Below are 20,238 nucleotides of genomic sequence, written 5' to 3'. Positions count from 1 at the left end.
AAAGAACCTAGATTTCTTTTTCCTTTTTTTTTTTTTAAGTTTCAGGAGGCACTTACCCTTAGGAAAAATCATCTAACAAGCCAGAGTTCTTTTCTGTATCCTTCTTTCTCTCCTCCCTGACTCTCTTGCTTAAGCACTGTATTAGTCTGCTAGGGCTGCCATAACAAAATACCACAGACTGGGTGGCTTAAACAACAGAAATTTATTTTCTTATAGCTCTGGAGGCTGGAAGTCCAAGATCAAGGTGATAGAAGGTTTGATTTCTCCTGAGGCTTTCCTCCTTGGCTTTCAGATGGCTGCCTTCTTGCTGTGTCTTCACATAGCCTGTTCTGTGTGTGTGCACATCTCCAGTGTCTCCACCTCTTCAAAGGACAACAGTCATATGGAATTAGGGCCTCACCTTTATGACCTCATTTAATCTTAATCAGCTCTTTAATAAAGGTCTTATATTCAAATACAGTCACATTAGGTATTACGGTTTCAACATAAGAATTTTGGAGGGACAAAATTCAGTCCATACAGGTAACATACATTCTGTTTCTTTCTTCTCTCTCTCTACCTGCCATCTTCTCTCTGTTCCCAGGCAGGAGTACTATAGACCCATTTCTATTACTTGTAAACATGTAAACATCTGTTGAAGGGTTAGACACATTTAAGTTGGGCATCACGCCACAGGCCAATGGAGGAACTTTAGTCTCCGCCAACAGGTAAAGTCATAGAGCTAAGGACAGAACTGGAGTTAGAATCCCTAGCTATGAGGATCAGAAATTAATCAGCAGCTAATGTGATGAGATTATAATTTTAAGTCCAGAGTTAGGAAAGTGAAGAAAGTTTTTTTCCCTTCTCTGTCATCCATTTAATCCTTTCTGTATTCAAAAATATCAAAAAGATAATTGAAGAGAAATGTCATTTTCTTATTCCCAGGTCTCCTTGAGTTTCTCATGAGCGGTTTATGTGGACAGGTATAGAGTATTTCTCAGAGTAGAATTTGGGCCTCTTAGATGGACACCTCCAAAACCCTAGAAACCCAGTATTCTGGTATTGGGTAGAGAATGGGTAATGCCTGAAATGTTTCCAGTGGGCCACAGCATCACCCCACTGCTGCAGACTCACCCAGTTGACCCAACACTCCATCAAAGGCTGGTGTCGACCAACTGCCCAGGCTGTTGTAGCACCTGCTTCCTTCTGTTTATGGCATGAAGGACTTTCTTCCTGGGACCCAGCTGCATTTGTATGCTCTGAAGGTCCTCATCAGAGCAAAGCAGCAGAGCTTCCAGATCAATCTGCTCTCTCATGAAAATAGGAAGGAATTCTTCCAGGTAGTGGGACTGCAGGAACACTTCCAGGGGGGTAGCATCAACCACATCTTCCTCCCATTCCACTGCGTTCTCATCCCAAGGCAGATTGTCTTCATGGTTGTTTTCCACTCCCTCTTCATCAGCCTCAGCTCCTCCTTGTCTCTGAAGCAATTCACTGGGCATTTTGAACCCCAACTCCCTCTTGCTGTCTGAGATGTCTTCAGGGCTCAATATTCTGTTCCTTCTAAAAACAACATTTCCTAGACCTGGACGGTTGAGAATGGATTCGTGTTGCACACAACTGTCTGCCTTTACTGAGAACTGGAGCTTCTCTTTGAAGTCCCCTGAGAAGTGACCTTCCTCCTCCTCCTCCTCCTCCTCTCTGAACACTTCCATCACGTTCTTCTGCCCACTTGTTCTCTCCTTCCCTAACGGCTCTGCTGTATCTTTGTTCTTCTTGAACTTTATTTTAAAGGTGTCTTTAATGCCCTTAGACAGTGACCCAAATGTGTTGGAAGCAGAAACATTTGAAAGGGGTGACCTGGAGAAAGTGCCCTTGGAAGAAGAAAGAGTCCCAGATTCCTCCTTGTTGTAGGTGCGGGCCATCTTATTTTGGTGCTTCTCCTGGAGCCTCTCACACTCTTTGATCTGCCTCCTGGCATTCTTCTGAGCCTGCTCCTTCAGCCTGGTGACCTTCTTGGGGTTCATGATGTTCTGGGCAGTGGCAGCCTTATCCAAGAGACCAACACATTCATTCTGTTCTCTGCTGGCAGCAGCATCCAGTGGAGACTGTAAATCGTTGTCCAGGGCAAAGATGTTGGCACCAAAGTTGATCAGAAACGAGACACAGTGGGCATGACCATTGGAGGCTGCATAATGTAAAGGAGTATTTCCCCAGATGTCACATCTATCAGGATCTCCTCTAGAAGAGAAATTATAAAGAATACATGCTAATTTTTTTCTCTGAACATGAGGTCTAAAAAATAAAAACTAAAAGAACAAAATGCATGTTAATCCTGCCTTGACACTGTTACAAGATAACTTCTGAAAGTCCACATATGTCACATCCAGACATCACATGGCCAGAAACAGAAAGAGCCCATATCTACCCTGTATCTCCTTGTTAGAAGCAAGAAAAGCTTTCTAAGAAACTCCCAACATGAGCAACTTTCTTGTCTCATTGGCCAGAACTGGGCCACGTGCCTAAGGGAAAGGAAATATAGCTATCTTGTTTATCTTAAATCAATTAGGTTTTTCCCCTGTATAGGATTACCCCGTGGTGTGCTGGTAAATATTAACAACCAGCTCACCCAGGAAAAACATCAAGCTCCTATTTATATAGCATGTGCCAATTACTGTGGTGTAAACACACCACCATAACACATTTCAAGCTCCTAATGTGACATTACTGGACGCAGAATTTGGAAGAGGTGCACAGTCAATTGAGTACAAATTATTCCCACCACATAGATATTTAATAGATGTGCGTAATCTTAAGAGCAAAGATAACAGTAAAATGTGGTAAAATAATTAGAAAGAAGTAAGTTTTGAGTATTACCTTTTTAATATAATTTATTAAATTTTAAGTTTATATAATTTTTTTTTTTTTTTTTTTTTTTTTTTTTTTTTTTTTTGCGGCATGCAGGCCTCTCACTGTTGTGGCCTCTCCCATTGCGGAGCACAGGCTCTGGACGCGCAGGCTCAGCAGCCATGGCTCACAGGCCTAGCCGCTCCGCGGCATGTGGAATCTTCCTGGACTGGGGCACGAACCTGTGTCCCCTGCATCAGCAGGCGGACTCTCAACCACTGCACCACCAGGGAAGCCCCTATAATTTTATTTTTAATAATGGATTGTTTATCTGATTCAAACTTCCTAAAATTTAGCTGTCATCTCTCCTGAGCTGGTAAGAGCTGGTTCTGAAACTATACCTTGTACCTTAAATGATCTTGGTCCCTAAGGTAGAAACAAGATAGAAACAAAAATCATAACATGGAGAACACCAAGCTTGGTTCACAGAGTATCAGGGAAACCACAGATGTGCAAACAACTTGCTGCTAGCCCCTCCAATTGATCATGAGCGTCACACAGGTGCACTGAGGGACGGGAATGACTGACAGCACACTTCGAATGGCGCAGGCTGAAAATCCAATGCATGTTACATACTGCACTCCTCCACCTCTGAAATTGTACATGCCACCCATGAAGAGGCATGAAGGACTGTCTGGCCCATTCAGGGAACGCTTGAACTCTCGAAACTTACGTTGAAACTTACACTTACTTTCCATCAATCATTTGAGCACCCTCCCCTTCTTGTTCCTTACTTCCAAGATAACTACTCCATTCAAATGCCAGTCAAGGAGCCAGATCGAAAGCAATGCCTCTTGTCTCCTTGTTTTCCACCCCACAATAAAGTCTTTTCTCTCTGCAAAAGACCATTGCCTTGGTCTTTCCATTGCACAGTGGGCAACGAGCCCATTTGCTCAGTTACAGTTCCAGTACACCACTGCTACCCTCCTCTGAGTCACAGGCAGGGAAATGAAAACTGAACAAAACTGGTTCCCCATCAGCAAGAAAGAAGAGAGGAATGGATACTGGGCAGGAAGCAAACAGTGTCTAATACAACTAATATTTGTACAAAGAGTCTATTAATTCCTCAGTTTATTTCCATATAATTATGAGTAGTTCTGCAATGGTTTAAGGTAGAATTGGGGGCATTATTAGATAGCATTATGGCCAGGGACCCCATGCCTAACACAGAATCGGGTGCATGGTAGATTAAAAAAGATTTGAGGAATGAATATCTACTGGAATCCTGCCCCAGGCTCTAACCCCCACCCCTTGCCCTTCTCCTGTGAGGCCTTGAGTTACAAACAGGCACAAATGAAAAGTAAAGTAATAACTTATTGTTAACTATGGCTCTGACCCCAAGCCACTGTTGAGAATTCTGATAATACAGGTACTAAAGGGCATCTTCCTTTGCCCTAGTCTAGATTCCAAAATCAGGACCTCAGTAAACTTGGGCCAGGCTGGCCCCATGGGATGGCAGGAGAGAGAGCCTGAGAAGGCCTCTTAACATTCCTGGTAAGTAGCAGGTGGAAACAGGAGAGAAGGCCCATGCCCTTGCGACTGGCATGTTAATGCACTGTGGCCTTTCCATTCCTTGCCACTTAAAGGTTGGTCCCTGGACCAGCAGCAGTAGTAACATCACCTGCAAGTTGTTAGAACTGCAGAATCTTGGACCGCATCCCAGACTTCCTGAATCAGAAACTGAAGTTTAACAAGATCCCCAGGTTAGGCTCACTGCAGGTTGAGAGCTGTACTAGTTAAGGTGACCCAACCAGTGTCCTATAATTTGGTGAATCAGATTTGTAATTCCTCCATGGGAATCCTTGGCTTCTTCATGCTTTTTGGTTACAAAGCACTTACACATTCTCTGCCCCCCCACCCTACAAGCACAATCTTTCTCTTAGAGAAGGAAGAAAAGAATAATTATCAGAGGGGTAAAATAAGACTCCAAGCACGTAACTGATTTTCTTACCAGTACATAGGCAATACACTTTGGATCAGGCCTGCCTCCAAGTCTACTGGTCTCCAACACAATATGGTCTTATGTTAACTCATTTCAGCTTTTCCCTTTTACCCACTGTGAGACCTCAAGTTCAACTTTTCTAGGACTCAGTGTCCTCATCTATAAATTTAGGATAATATTACCTACTCATAGAACTATTACGTGAATCAGTCAACATACATATAGCATTAGAAACGTGCTTGGTACATAATGAATACTCAATAAACTTTACCTGTTACCATTTCCTTTGTCTCTAAACTCAAAATCCTTAATTTCATATATTTATTTTTTTCTCACACCCATCTAGTAAATTCCTGCAGCACTGCAATGACTCTTGTGCCTTTTTAACACTTATAGTCTTAATTTGTCAAATATGCCCTGCCCCCCAACTAGATAATATGTCTCAGAGGGCAAAACCTGTGTCTTTTGTCTTTTATATCATCCACATCTCATAGCAAATGTCTCAAACTCAACCTAAAGAAGCCAAAAATGTAATGTAAGTAACTTAATGGGGCCAGGTTTGTTCTTTGAACAAAGTCATAATTAAGTGCAAGTTCCATCTAAAAGAATAGACATTGATCAGCTGTGGCTGATTGCTACCTTGAAAAAAAGCAGACACAATATTGCCAGAGTTTTCCATTTTCCAAACAAAGCCAGAAATCCAGAATTTCATGTGAAGCTTTTTGATTTTTAAATGTTGGCTCAAATTTAAGAGAAAAATACACTGAAGTCCAAATAAAACATATTTGTGGGCTAGATCCAGCCATAAGCTGGCAGTTGGCAACTTCCTTCTGAGCAGAGAGAACAGTGTAAGCAGATGCACATATAGGTGATGTTACATATTTGTGGCACCAGGAGTATACTTCAGTGTGACCAGAGATAAGGGAAGGGAAATAAGTTCAAAGAGGAAGGAAAGAAAATAAAATTGAATCTAAGGAAAGCAAATATATTAAATAACACAGTTCTGTTGCACAGCCTTTTTCCTGATTTAATTGTCTTGGATCAAAGGAAACCTCTTTCAACCTTAAAATAGTTGTATATCTTAAGGGAGCACAGTACCTCACCCCCAAAGATGGAGTTTCACTTCTTATTTATTTTAACCAAACACCACACTCAAAAGACATAAAAGAGGGATTGTAAAACATCTAAGACATTACTATAAACATAAACATATGGATTAAATTTGCCTGAAATTAGATTGGGTAAGTTAAAAGAGAAATTACTGAGACGAGTGAACTGTGGTAAGTATGTTAGAGGTATTAAAAAGTTTGGGTTAAATCTACATGCTTCAGGTCATAAAATAGTGGAATTTTCCCATCCTGAGGGATCTTAAATGATCCTTCAAGATAGGAAGAACATGAAGAAAACCTGAGGTGACCCCAAAGACTATTCTTCTCTTAAGAAACACAGAATTCCAAATTTAAAGATGAAACTATCAGTAAGCTGATTCATGAGTTTCCCTGGTGCATTTAAGCTATTTCCACTTGAAATAAATTCTGTTTACAGACAACTTTCCAAATTGATTTACAACTTAAATCAAAATGTTTACTATTGACAAGTTGGGGGTCCTTCTAAAATCAGTCTTTGTCTTTCAGTCCCTGATATCCTTCACATTTCTTGATAGAACCATTACACATACCTGTCCAGATAGTCACAAACTCATTTGATGATCTGAGTCCAATATTGATGTTATTCAATATATTGTTTCCTTAAGCTAAATTCATAAAATTTTGATTTGACTTTTTCCTATCCTTTTTTTCCCCCAAAGATAAACTCAATGAAAAGATTTTAAGTAATCATATTTTGTCCTTGCTTTTTTGTAGATTAGTACATTTGAGCAATAATTTTTAGAGCTGGATTGCTATTATTGTCACAAAATAGGCAATTTGCTTATATTAAATTACTCAGAATCTGTTTCATTTCAGTTTCTCCTTTTTTTTTTTTTTTTTTTTTTTTTTTTTTTTGCCGTACGCGGGCCTCTCACTGTTGTGCCTCTCCCATTGCGGAGCACAGGCTCACGGGCCCAGCCGCTCCGCAGCATGTGGGATCTTCCCGGTCTGGGGCACGAACCCGTGTCCCCTGCATCGGCAGGCGGACTCTCAACCACTGCGCCACCAGGGAAGCCCCAGTTTCTCCTTTTGAAGTTGATTTGATTTTTTTGTAGTTGTTCTCAGAAAAAAAATCACTCTTTCAAGAAATGTTTTTCTACATAGGAAGGAATATTTAGACTCACTAGTAATCAAATAAATGCAAGTGAAAATAATGCACCACCATCTACTTGCCTATCAGATAGGCAACAAATAAAAAGAATACTACTACTCAGTTTTGGCAGGAGTGCGAGGAAATGAACAATGCTGGAGGAAGCATAAAGTGGTTCAAATTTCCTGGCACAATGTGTGCCAAAAGCCTGTAAAACATGGCACCCTTCTGAATCAATAATTCTGCCTTAAGGAATTTATCCTGAGGAAATATCAGACCCTTGTGCAAAGATGAATGATCAAGGATGTTCATTCCAAATTATACAAAAACTGGATTCAAAGTAAATGTCATGAACAAGCAATTGATTAAATAAATTGTGATGAAACCATAAAACAGAATACCATGTAGCCATTAAAAATAATGGCGTGCATCTCTACTTTTAAGTGCAAATGGTCCATGAGGTATTACTAAATAATTAGATGAAGATTCCAGAACAGCTTGTATAATGTGATTGCCTTTTTAAGGGCTGAACATACGTACATTTAAGTGCATGTTCTCAAAGGGAAACGTCTGAAAGGATATACACCCAAATGTTAATGACTGAGAGAATTCATGTGATTTTTACTTTATTAAGTATATTTTCCAATATGACATGAAATGTTACAAAAAGTCTGTATTCCTTTGAGAATCAGAAAGGAAGAAAACATTCCATTTTAGAAAATGAAAAAAATAACTAAAAAAGAAAAATTCATGCACATTTTAAAGGCAAAATGAAATTTTGTGTTATTGAGGCCATCTTCCCAGTGTAGGATAATACATGTAATCGTTGCTTTCCATCTTTAAAATTAAAAAAGAAAGAAAAACAGGTTTCAACAAAGCCAGAGTTTGGATATTAATGGTTGCCACATGATCCATGGTTCAATCAGGTAGTGGCAGGAAAACACTAAAATCATCAGACTGCAATAGACCTCAATAATTGATTCAATTTTTGATTGGTTTCCCTTTTTAGCCCCCTTAAATTTAATGGGCAATTTGTTTTCACACAAGCGCCTAAAGATTGGCTATGGTGAAAATGGGAGGTGACCTATGAAAACCCTTACAAGACATTTTAATAAGACTACACCAGGCCAACTTAACAGATCTTAAATGCTTCTGGAGAGAAGGAAACAAAATCTGGGATGTACTAGAATCGATCCACAAGATAAGAGTTGAAAAGGAAGGACTAGAAAAGTCAGGGTAAGAATGTTGATGCCCATAATCAGTTTTTAATAAATATAAATCAATGGACCGGATTTTGACATTACATTGAGAGAAATTACCATGTCAAATAAATAGGTAAAGGGTGGACTATATAACAAAATGTTTAGGGACAAATGACTAACCACTCGGAGAAGGCATAGTCAGATCATAACCCCAAATCTTAAATCAAATAAATGATATATGAATTATTTAAAATAAAAACTAAAACTAAAAAAGTACTAAAGAAAATATCTGTCAATATTTAGGCAGGACCTCAAAGTTGGAATTATATAGTAAATTGAAAGACTTAAGTATATAAAATATATACTTAAATATATTTATATTTTCATTTATAGTAAATATCACTGTCAAAAATATGAATTATGCATTGTGAAAATATTTGGAAATATAATGACAAAAGACTGATATTCTAACTTTAAAAGCATATTTAATAAATCAATGAGAAATGTTGAAGACCCCAATATATAAGTGGGACAGGGTTATAAATACATAGTTCACAAAAGTGGAACTATTATGGCCACTAAATAGAAAAAACTTTTCAACCTCACCAGTGACCAAAGAAAAGAACATTAAAGGCACATTGATATTTCATTCTGGACCTATAATAATGACAAAAATGGGTGCTCACTTTCTGAAGGGCAATTTGTCAACAGACACCAAAAAAGTCTTTAAATTGTGTACATGACAATTGATCCAGAAATTTCACTTTGTAGAAGTTGTTCTCAAGAAAATGTGAGCAAAGATTTACGTACAAGGATAATCATCACAGTACTGTTTAAACTATGGGAAACAAGTTATTTGTCTGAAAGAGAGACTGACTTAGAAATGTATTTATGTAATATATTTATTAACTAGAATACTAAGAAGTCCCTGAAAATTAAATTGTAAAAGAATATACACTGACATGGAAAAAAATGTCCATGATGTATTGAGGAGTAAAAAGAAAAACTGCATACCACAAAAAAATGTCTACTTAGTATACTATTTCATGTGTGTGCACAAATATACATGCATATTTATTTATAAATAATATATATACATGTATGCATATATATTTATATACACTATGTATATACTTATACACACTATATATATGGCATTACGGGACATTTTATTCTTTATAACTTGTGTGCATATATATATGGTTTAATTTTCTGGGCTTAGCTTATGTTACTTTTGTGATAAATGAAGACCAGTAGAAAAATTTGTATAAGAAAATGTTTCAGGTGTACAAAGGGGAGAGAGAGAGAGAGAGAGAGAGAGAAAGAGAACATCTAGGCATTCTCATTTAAATTGGACCTCAAAAGTGCAAGGGCTTTCGCTGGTTGTGAAGTAACTGATACCTGCACTTCCTGCAGAGGTGGTATACTTTGAGTAGGTGGAGAAAAGTTTGGGAGAAGAGGAGAGATGATGCAGCGTTACATCTGGAGAAGGCTGACTAAACGGGTTGGGCAGTGTCTAGGAAACGGAAGTTAAACAAACGGAATGGAGTACATCAACTCTACTTACTTCCTCATTCAGTTTTCAACTCAGGAACTCTCTCCAGCTTTGGTTCCTATAACTTCCTAAAGTGCCCCTCACTTCAGTAAAGGGTGCCAACATCCACAAGCTGTCAAAGCCAGAATCTGGGGTCTTGATCCTCCTCTTCCTTCCACCCCCCAGAATCCAGTCAATCATAACCAATTCTACATCACAATTGCCACTCAAATCCATCCACATCTCTCTATTCCACTGCCACTATCCTAGTCCAGTTTATCCCGCATCTCAACTGTTAAACCAGCCCCGGAACATTTTCTCTGACCACTGTACAACTGCCTGAGCAAATTTTGTAAACAAAACCCTACATGTATAAATATGTATAAATAAATATGCATTGGATTGAAATAAATTCACTTGTCTCCTTTACTCACATTTTCTTTTTTTCTTTCTTTAGCCTTCTTGGGTTATAGTTGCCAACACTGCCTAGCCCCTCCAGTAACAAGCAGAAGACAAGAGCTAGCTAATTTCTGCTTCAGAATTTGCAGGGAGAGTATGTGTACGTGTATGTATCTAACAGCCAGAGAGGTAATGAAGTTAAGACAGGCTGAAGGTCCCTTTTATAGCTTATAAAGCCAGAAATTTCACCTAAGAATCATGAGCTTGCACTAGGATTGAATATTTTTTTAAAAGGTTGTGAGATTTTAATGGCATAGATGAAAAAATAAAAACATGTCATTTGTTCCAGTCAAGGTTAACATCTTAAAACCAAGTAGATCAGTGATCTCTTTTTTAAAAGTGAAGAATTTGCATGTCATGGAAAAGATTTTTAAAGACACAGAATTAAAATATCTTCCCCCAAGGCAAATAATAGTGCCTTAGAGTTCAGGATCTCTGTATCTCTGTGTGTCTGGCTCATAAAGGATCAGCCAACACATGGTGCCAGTTCTCAGAGTGAAAAGAGAGCATCTCTGGGGAATTTTCTCCTTTTCTCTAAAAGACAATTTTTTACACAGACTAGAAAGAAAGCAAAGTATTTTCACTTTTTCCCTGCCTCTTGCTGCTGTCTGCAAAATCCTCCCCATAAACAGTTTCCAATCAAATCCATCAGGTTGATATTACCCTCTGCTGCAGATTATTTCTAGGGCTTCCAAGTTCCCATGGTAGGCTGCCAGGAGTGTGGGAGTCATGCCATCTTCATCAGAAAGATTCAGATCTCTCTTGGTAGCCTCTTTCAGAAGTTCCAGGTAGCTATCACTAGCAGCTTGGTGGTAGCGAGTGGACATTTTTTCTGCTCACCAAAGCTTTGCCAAATGTCACTCTCCAGGCAGAGCAGGATGTCAGTGAAGCAGCCTTCCTATGAAGCTTGTTAATCAGTGACAAGGAAGAGTGTCAGCCCAGGGCAAAGCTCATTCCAACCTCCCTCCATGGAAGGCAGCCAGAAAGGTTCACAGCACTGAACTTAGACCTTTTCTTTCTGGAATGGCCATGACATTGAATAACGAGGACTGCTGTGTTCATCTTGAATGTTTTGAGGCACTGTTTTTTTTCTGTCCTTTAACAAGTACTGAATGTAATATTAGTCATCTAGGCACACTCAGAACTAGTCTAGTTCCCTGGAGAGGTCTATTTTTTTTTTTTTTTTTTTTTTTTTTTGCGGTATGCGGGCCTCTCACTGTTGTGGCCTCTCCCGTTGCGGAGCACAGGCTCCGGACGCACAGGCCCAGCGGCCATGGCTCGCGGGCTTAGTTGCTCCGCGGCATGTGGGATCTTCCCGGACCAGGGCACGAACCCGTGTCTCCTGCATCAGCAGGCGGATTCTCAACCACTGCGCCACCAGGGAAGCCCGAGAGGTCTATTTTTTAAAGTGCTGTATTGAGGTATAATTCACAAACTATGAAATTCACCCATTTTAAGTATACAATTCAATGATCATTACTAAATTTAGAGTTCTGTAAGTATCACCATGAAACCAAGCAGGACCCTGTGGGGCCTTTGCAGGGACAGACCCCCTCCTCATCTAGTCCCCTCTTGTTTATAGGAAAGCTGTAGTCTCCTAGGCCTTCCCTGAGTTCTAAAGAGCAAATTTAATCAGAGAAGGGAGAAAAGACAGAAACAAAGGAAAAGCCATGAAGCAAAACAAAATAATAACAGCTTAGCCATAAAACAAAGTCAAGGGCCTTTAGTTCCCCAAGATAATATCCTGAATCATATCCTTGAGTTGTTTGGCAGATACTAAAACCCTCACCAGGTGAAAAAAGGTAACTGCATGCTGACCACCAGCACATAGACCCCAGACCAGTTAGAACCAGAAGGTTGATGATTGAGATTCCCAAAATATCACCCTGTTACCTCACCATCAACCAATAAGAGAATTGTGGATGAGCTGATCGCACACCCTGTGACCCTCTCCCTCACACTGTGTTTAAAAACCTTTCCCTGAAAGCCATTGGTGAGTTTGGGTCTCTTGAGCAGAAGCTGCCCATTCTTCTTGCTTGGCATCCTGCAATAAATGCTGTATTTTCAGCAGATTGGCTTTGCTGCACTGAGGGTGAGCAGACCCAACTTCTGTTTGGTAACAACCATGATCCAATTTTATAACATATCCATAACCCCCCAAATATCCCTCATGCTAATTTGTAGTCAATCCTCATTCCTACTCCCAGCCCCAGGAAACCACTAAAATGCTTTCTGTCTCGAAAGATTTACTGTTTGTAGGCATTTCATATAAATGGAATCATACAATGTATATATAGTCTTTTGTGTCTAGCTTTTTTTCAGCTTAAAATAATTTTTTAAGGTTCATCCATTTTATAGCATGTAACAATATTTCCTTCCTTTTTATTTCTGAATAGTTTCTACTATACTAATATACCACAGTTTATGGACATTTGAATTGTTTCCACATTTTGTTTTTACGGATAATTCTGCTATGAACATACATGTCTTTGTGTGGACATATATTTTCATGTCTCTTGGGTATATACCGAGGAATGGAATTGCTGAATTACATGATTTGTATTTAACTTTTTAAGAAATTGCCAAACTGTTTTCCAAAGTGACTACGATTTTCATTCCCATCAGCAATGTATGAGGCTTCAAATTTCTCCATATCCTTGCAGCATTTGCTATCTGTCTTTTCATTTTCAGCCATCCTAGTGGGTGTGATGTGGCAATGATTGTGGTTTAAATTTTCATTTCCCTAATGAATAACAATGTTGAGCATGTTTCTATGTGCTTATTAACTATTCATACATCTTTTTAAAAATTTCTTTACTCAGTTTTTCATTAGGTTGTCTTATTATTATTGAGTTATAGGAATTCTTTATATATTCTAGATACAAAGTCTTTATCAGATATATTTTGAACTTAATGAAAATAAAAGCAAACATTGCAAAATTTACAGGATGCAGTTAAAACAAAACTTACGTGGGAAATTTGCAGTTTTTAATGCCTGTGTTAGAAAAGAAGATCTCAAATCCTTAACTGAAACTTCTACCTTATGGAAAAGCATAGAAAAATTAGTGTAAATAAAGAGCACAATATAAGACCAAAAACATGGTCCAAATTTATCTGCAATCAAAATAAATGTAAACAGACCAAATTCACCAGTTAGAAGACTCAGGTATGTCTTATTTACAACAGACATCTAAAATATAAAATTGCAAAAAAAATTGAAAGTAAAAAATGGAAAAGTTATATCAAGCAAATACTAACAACAAATTGGTACAGCTATATTTATATCAGACAAAAAAATAGTTTAAGCCAAAAATATTACCAGGGATAAAGAGAAATAATACATAATGATAAAAGAACAATTCATCAAGAAAATATGATACTCCTAAACTTTTATGTACCTAATAACATAACCTCAAAATAGAGAAAACAAACAGTAGTAGAATTTAATGAGAAAGAACAAATCTGCAATCATAGTGGGAGATTTTAACACAACTCCTTAATGTTATATAACAATCAGACTAAAGATTAGGAAAGGTATAAAAAAATTGAACACAATTAAAAAGCTTTATCTAACAATCCTGTATAGAATACTGCATTCAATAGAAAATGCATGTTCTTTTCAAGCACATGAGAATATTTATAAAAATTGCCCACCTAATAGAACCAGTGCAGGCCTCAACAAACATCAAATAATAGGTTTCACGTAGATCATGTTCTCTGAAGACACTGCAACAAAATTAGAAACCATCATCCTTATACAACTGATGAACTGTTTACATGTTCTCTTGTGATATAACTTTTACATCATTTTCATCATCAAATACTTAACATTTTGCATTGTAATTTTTCTTCTCTTTAATACGTCATAAATATTTCCCACATTGTTACAAAATATTTAATATGTTTGGATAATATTCCATGTAATTGATGTGAGGAAGGTATATATTTGAAGTCTGTGACTGTTTATTCCTCTTATCTCTTTTTGTCCAAGTCTTTAGTCCAAGATAAATTATCTGCCCACTCTGAAATAGTACAAAGCTTTCATCTGCAAATTCCTCACAATAATTAGCTCTAAAGGTCAATGTGTGTTCCTTTTCTTTGGTTTCTATGAGAACAACAGTGGAAGCTGTAGAAGCAAAACCTGGAAGCCAGAATTATTTGTTTGTTAAAAAACACGGGGGCTTCCCTGGTGGCGCAGTGGTTGAGAGTCCGCCTGCCGATGCAGGGGACACAGGTTTGTGCCCCGGTCCAGGAAGATCCCACATGCAGCGGAGCGGCTGGGCCCGTGAGCCACGGCCGCTGAGCCTGCACGTCCAGAGCCTGTGCTCCGCAAAAGGAGAGGCCCACGTACCGCAAAAAAAAAAAAAAAAAAAAAAAGGAATTTTTTTATCCTAGAGAAAGTGAAATATCTAAACATGGTTGTGGACACTTTGAGAACAATGTAACACTGTTGCTCTATCATTTTTGCATAAGCCACTTTAATTTAGACACAATTGCATTCATTAATGTGCTCTAAATAGAAAATCTTATGTAACCTGAGAAAGGGCTTCTCAAAGATGGATTAATGGAATAGAACACTCTGTTCTATTATACAGTATTCCATTCTATTCTACAGTAATAGAATGCTAAGTGCCAATCAAATAAGGAGTCTGCTGCCAGATAAAGATGATGATGGTGATATTAATGATAATGATACCAATGATGAGAAGAGCAGAATGGTAAGAATTAGGGTAGAAGCAAAGGAAAAGGAGGACAGAGCAATTATAGAGGAGGGGAATAAGAATTGGAAATGCAAGACAAAGAGGAGAAGGAAGAGTGTCTCAACTCCAGTAGTATTTACGACTTGGACTTAAACTTTCCTATGAAATGTTAAAAAAACTGAGCTTTCTTTTTTTTTTTTTTTTTAAATGGTGAAGATATTGGCACCCTCTGGCATTTCCTTGGGAAAATTTTCCGTCAGAGAAGAATGGATGGGGAGGGAGAGGGAAAGCAGAAACAAATCTTTATGAGTTTGAAGATCCTCCTTACTTTATCCCTTCAAGATGAGGTTGAGAGAGAGGGCTGAACTTGGAGCTAGAAGGCCTAGAGTTCATATGGTCTGGGACAAGTTATACTCTATATTTGAGTATTTCTTTGTGGATAAAATTGGAGGAAATTGCTCATGATGCTATCATCATCACCTAAGCTTACAGGAATAAGGGTGAAATGAGATTTTAAAAATTCCTTATAGACTATAAAGCATGGTATTACAAACTGGAAGTAGTGTGATTGTGGCTTAGGGGACAGGGAGAGAGTGCTATAGCTCAATAATTGGTCTACTTCCTTATTCCCCAAAGCCCAAAGAAAGGAAAATTGGTAGAAGATGGTAAGGGCAGACATTAATGAAAATAACTTAACACAGATTTACATATAATGTAGACACGAATTCCTTATGAGGGGTTGGATAATTGTGGGGCAATTGTGACTTTTGACTGTTTTTTTCTTATGGAAATAAGTATTTGAGTGTCTTGTTCCAACAGTATGCTGCTGGACTCTTCGAAGGTCAGAGAAGAACTGCCATACACACAGAGACTTTGAGGATTAGATTTAAGTGGTGATGACCCTCCCTTGTATTGTTCTATTAGCTAGCAAGTTAAGGCCCTCATCAACCATCCTATTGGAACCAACCCTGCTGCCCTCAACTCACTACACTCCTGCAATATTAGTATAACTTTAGAGAAACATCCTGCATGTATCTTCTGTGTTGTTCTGGTTGTTACTTAGGTTCAGAGGGGTAGACTCTATTTCCTCCTTTGTTTTTCTAAAACTCTAGAAACTCAACCTATTACCAGGATCCCCAAGAATGTAACTTTGAGAGCCCTTCTGCCTAGACACCACTTTTTTTTGCCAAAGACTCATAGGAAAATGGGGTTAACGAGCTTCCAGGGACAGCATTTGGAGAGATCCTCTCGCCAGTGGGTTTCCTCTTTCCCATAGAGTGATGCCATTTTCAAGTCTTCATTGTTGTGTTTATAATTCTGTGACCTCTCCTGCTTTAATAGCAGCTACCTGATAGCTGAGTGGTCTGAACAGGAGTCCCATATACCATGAATGCAATCCTGGCCAAGTAACCCTTGGATGGAGGATTTATCCAGGGCTTTGACCTATCTATAGAACAGATTCCTGTATGTTCCCTTGCTTAGGGAGAGGAAAAGAAGGGACAAAGACTAGTGGTAGTTGATAATTCCAGTCTGCCCCACGAAAAACCAATGCCAGAAAAGTGGAAAACAAACTTCTCCCTTGTTCTGAAAAACCATTCACTGCTATTTGGGAAAGAAATTCAACAGCTTGTGCAACCTATATTTTTTTTAATGGGATTGCCACCTGCACCGCAAGAGATCTGGCTTTCAAAAGCAGACATTATTTGTTCTTCAAAGCTACTCACATCTAATTACAGAGGAAATTCACTTGTATGGTAGGGAAGCACATTTTTATGTAATAAGGAAAAAGAAAATATCCAAGCAGAACATTTGCTTTTAACAAGATCACTTCATCTAATGAGTATCTTATTATGAATTCTATTGAAAATAAAAACAATAGCAGAAAGTAAATGAAAATAAAGGGGATTACAAAAGCCCTGTTGTTACCCAGAAAACTTAGAGGAATCAGGCAAGAACAGAACCAAGCATCGTTAACACACTACTGCATGTGCTGAATGTGTTTATGAGAAATATATCTGTTGAGGTAAAGGCATTTTCATATGGATTATTAAGAAATGTCACTTACATGTGTATTTTTTCCTCTTTATCACTGTAATAAAACTGTTCAACCTATTTGATGTGGATTTTTTCTATTCAAAAGAGATTTCAACAATCCTGTTTGTCATTTAAACTCATATATAACTCCTAAAATACAGAAACTTTGGGCTTCCCTGGTGGCGCAGTGGTTGAGAGTCCTCCTGCCGATGCAGGGGACACGGGTTCGTGCCCCGGTCCGGGAAGATCCCACATGCCGCGGAGCAGCTGGGCCCGTGAGCCATGGCCACTGAGCCTGCGCGTCCGGAGCCTGCGCTCCGCAACGGGAGAGGCCACAGCAGTGAGAGGCCCGCGTACTGCAAAAAAAAATACAGAAACTTTCTTTCCCACACTGAATATCATTGGTGTTGTTTTCCTTAGAAACATTGTTTAAACACAAACATGAAGCAATCAAAAGAACCACTGTCTTCCCTTTTGTTTTTTCTTCTCCAAATGAAAACATTTATGAAAATATTTAGGTGGATAAGTTGAGTATTGAAATTGTAATGTCCCTGAGGTATTGATTGGGCTTAATTTATTCACATAAGTTTCAAGACACTCAAAGTCCTATTTTTTTCTGCCAGAAAAATAGAGCTGTTATTGTACCATCTGGTTTGCATGAGGAATCTCTTGGCATCTCTTAACTGCACATTTTATAAATGCTAAACCCCAGATGGCAGTACATTTTAACAGTGGAGAGTTTTATAAAGGTTTCCAAAAACAAATTCTTTAAAATGTGAATATTAGATAGTCTAAGCTGGGGCTATGAATTTAAATTCCACGCTTGAATTAACTGACTTTGTTAACTGGACAAATTTCCTTTCATCTTATGTCTTTTCCCCTTCCTAATTAATTATGGTTTTATGAACTGAAGACCTCAATTAACATAATCATGTGACCTAAATCCTCATACAAAGCTTAAGTCCAATAAAAACTTCAGGAACAATGATCACTGGGAAACCTACATCAATGGCCATTTTGTTTCAAGATGGTGGAATTTACCACAAGGGAGGTGTGGTATAGCACCATTAAGCAGATTATCAAATACCATCAAAACCATTCAACTTTCTCAAAGCTGATAGTTGGACTGAGAAGACAGGAAAATGTGAATGTCAAGCACTGCACTGAAATAAAGCCAGAGTACAGTATGGTTAAGAACATAGATTCTTAAGTCAGAAACTAGACTCTGCATTTTCTTAAACATTCTTCTCTTTCCTCTGCATTTTTCTTTTCGATAATAAGAACAACAACTTGGTCCTGGGGTTTTTATCATCCTATACCTTACAACACAGTAAAAAGTATATATTTTATAGTCACACAGAGCTGTATTTCAATCTGGGAGTTTATATTGGTTTTCTAAGGCTGCCATAAATAGTACCTCAAAGTGGGTGGCTTAAACATCAGATTTTTTTTTTGCTTAGAGTTCTGCAAACTAGAAGTCTGAGATCAAAGTTTTGGCAGAATTGGTTTCTTCCGAGGGTGATGAGGGAAAGATTTTTTTCCAGGCCTCTGTCCTTGACTTGTAAAACGCCATCTTCCCCCTGTGTCTTCACATTGTCTTCCCTCTGTATGTGTCTATGCCCAAATTCCTTCTTCTTAAAAGGACACCAGTCATATTGCATTAGGGCCTACCCTAATGACCTCATTTTAAGTTAATCACCTCTGTAAAGACCCTAGCTCCAAACACAATCACATTCTGAGGTACCTTGGTTTTTGGCGGGGAGGCTTCAACATTAATTTTGAGGGGTATTGCAACTCCCACTTTCTTGTCATTTCCATTTGCATGAAATATCTTTTTCCATCCCCTTACCTTCATTCGATGTGTGTCCTTCGCCCTAAAGTGGGTGTCTTGTAACAGCATATTATAAGCTCTTGTTTTTTATCCAATATGCCACTCTGTGTCTTTTGATTGGAGCACTTTGTCCATTAACATTTAAGGTAATCATTGATAGATATATATTTATTGCCATTTTAAATGTCATTTTCCTATTGATTTTATATTTCTTCTTTATCCCTTTCCTTTTCTTTTTGTTTTCCCTTTTTTGGTTTGATGATTTTATTTTGTATTATGCTTATGTTCTCTTCTTTTTGTGAATCTACTGTATGTTTTTGATTTGTGGTTACCCTGTTATTCAAGTATATTAACCCTCTATGCTTCCTGTACCTGGATATCTGTTTCCTTTGTTAGGTTTGGGAAGTTATCAGTCATAATTTCTTCAAATACATTTTCAATCCCTTTTCTCTTTCTTCTCCTTCTGGGATCCCTATTGTGTATAGATTGACACGCTTTATGTTATTCCATAGGTCTCCTATATTGCTTTCATTTTTTATTTTCATTTGGCTTTCTATCTGCTGTTCTGATTGGGTGATTTCCATTACTCTATCTTTCAGAGCATTTATGCATTCTTCTGCATTTTTCATTCTGCTATTCATTGCCTTTAGCTCAGCTTTCATATCGGCAAATGAGTTCTCTAATTTTTCTTGGTTTCTAGTTCCTTTTTATAGTAATCAGCATTTCTATCAATGGTCATTCGCAATTCCTTCAGTATTTTCATTATCTCTTTTTTCAAACTCAGTGTCTATTAGACTGGAGAGGTCTATTACATTGTTTGTTCTTTCAGGGAAATTCTCTTGATCTTTTCATTAGGAGTGGTTCCTCTGCTTCTTCATTTTATTTATGTCTCTCGCTCTATGAGTTTTGGAGAAACAATTATGTACTGTGGTCTTGGAGGGCTATTTTTATGTGGGAGTGTCCTTGTGTAGCTTGCGTGGATTTAATATTTTTTGGTGCGAGGGCTGTTTTTAGTGCGGCTGGCTGCCACCTCTTTCCTCACGTATATGCTGGCCATTATCCCCTTGACGGGAGGTGTGACTAGTGTTGTGGTGACCAGAGCCTGCACTGGACATTGAGCGGGGCCTCCTCTTTGCTATGTGGTTGTCATGGGCCGGGTCTGTTCCCTAGCTGTTGGAATAGAAGCCCCCAGATCCATTTCTGAGCTGTGTTTCTGAGCTGTCGTGTGAGGTAGGTGGGACTGGAGCTCTCCCATTGGGAGAGGAGCCACTGAGTATTCCTCCACCATAGATGTTCACCAGTGAATGTGCTCTGCTGTGTCTGTCACCTGTCACCCGTTGTGCAGGCTCACAAAGTACACTGTTGTTGGCACTGCCTTGGCCATGTCTCAACCTTGGGAATGCCAGCAATTG

At 38.5% G+C, this 20,238-nt stretch overlaps 2 protein-coding genes across 7 annotated transcripts in view; both read right to left on the bottom strand.

Moving 5' to 3' along the window:
• The window catches only part of LDAF1 (lipid droplet assembly factor 1), a 71,056-nt gene that overhangs the window by 2,979 nt on the left and 47,839 nt on the right, over positions 1 to 20,238 (bottom strand). For 2 of the 6 annotated variants that reach the window (XR_010836451.1, XR_010836449.1), the window contains exons 5-7: positions 13,916 to 13,987; positions 13,232 to 13,297; positions 2,141 to 2,220 (exon numbers count right to left, since the gene is read on the bottom strand). Coding sequence is in view for 3 of the 6 variants with exons in the window: in XM_067012710.1 (XP_066868811.1) it covers positions 13,298 to 13,301; positions 13,916 to 13,987 (76 nt within the window). In the remaining 3 variants the exon portion in view is untranslated. Of the gene's footprint in view, positions 1 to 2,140; positions 2,221 to 13,231; positions 13,302 to 13,915; positions 13,988 to 20,238 lie in introns of those variants that run through there. The other 4 variants (XR_010836450.1, XM_067012714.1, XM_067012710.1 and 1 more) reach the window with 2 other exon arrangements.
• ANKS4B (ankyrin repeat and sterile alpha motif domain containing 4B) lies at positions 184 to 13,292 on the bottom strand. The gene is made up of 3 exons (XM_067012709.1): positions 13,232 to 13,292; positions 10,925 to 11,167; positions 184 to 2,220 (listed from the first exon to the last, which is right to left on the bottom strand). Exons 2-3 carry the CDS (start codon positions 11,086 to 11,088, stop codon positions 1,134 to 1,136), a joined length of 1,251 nt encoding a protein of 416 aa, XP_066868810.1. The 5' UTR covers positions 11,089 to 11,167; positions 13,232 to 13,292; the 3' UTR covers positions 184 to 1,133.

Source organism: Kogia breviceps, chromosome 14 (genome assembly GCF_026419965.1).
Source record: "Kogia breviceps isolate mKogBre1 chromosome 14, mKogBre1 haplotype 1, whole genome shotgun sequence".
NCBI classification, from domain to species: Eukaryota; Metazoa; Chordata; class Mammalia; order Artiodactyla; family Physeteridae; genus Kogia; species Kogia breviceps.
Note: the sequence above shows the minus strand (reverse complement) of the source record. Positions and strands in the feature narration are given on the sequence as shown.

What these genes read in the sequence shown, in the direction of transcription:
- ANKS4B (XM_067012709.1), bottom strand. Translation starts at nt 11,088, where the DNA reads ATGTCCACTCGCTACCACCAAGCTGCTAGTGATAGCTACCTGGAACTT. An exon ending in GAAATAATCTGCAGCAGAGG is followed by an intron (nt 2,221 to 10,924) that starts GTAATATCAACC and finishes TTTCTCTTCTAG; the next exon opens with AGGAGATCCTGATAGATGTG.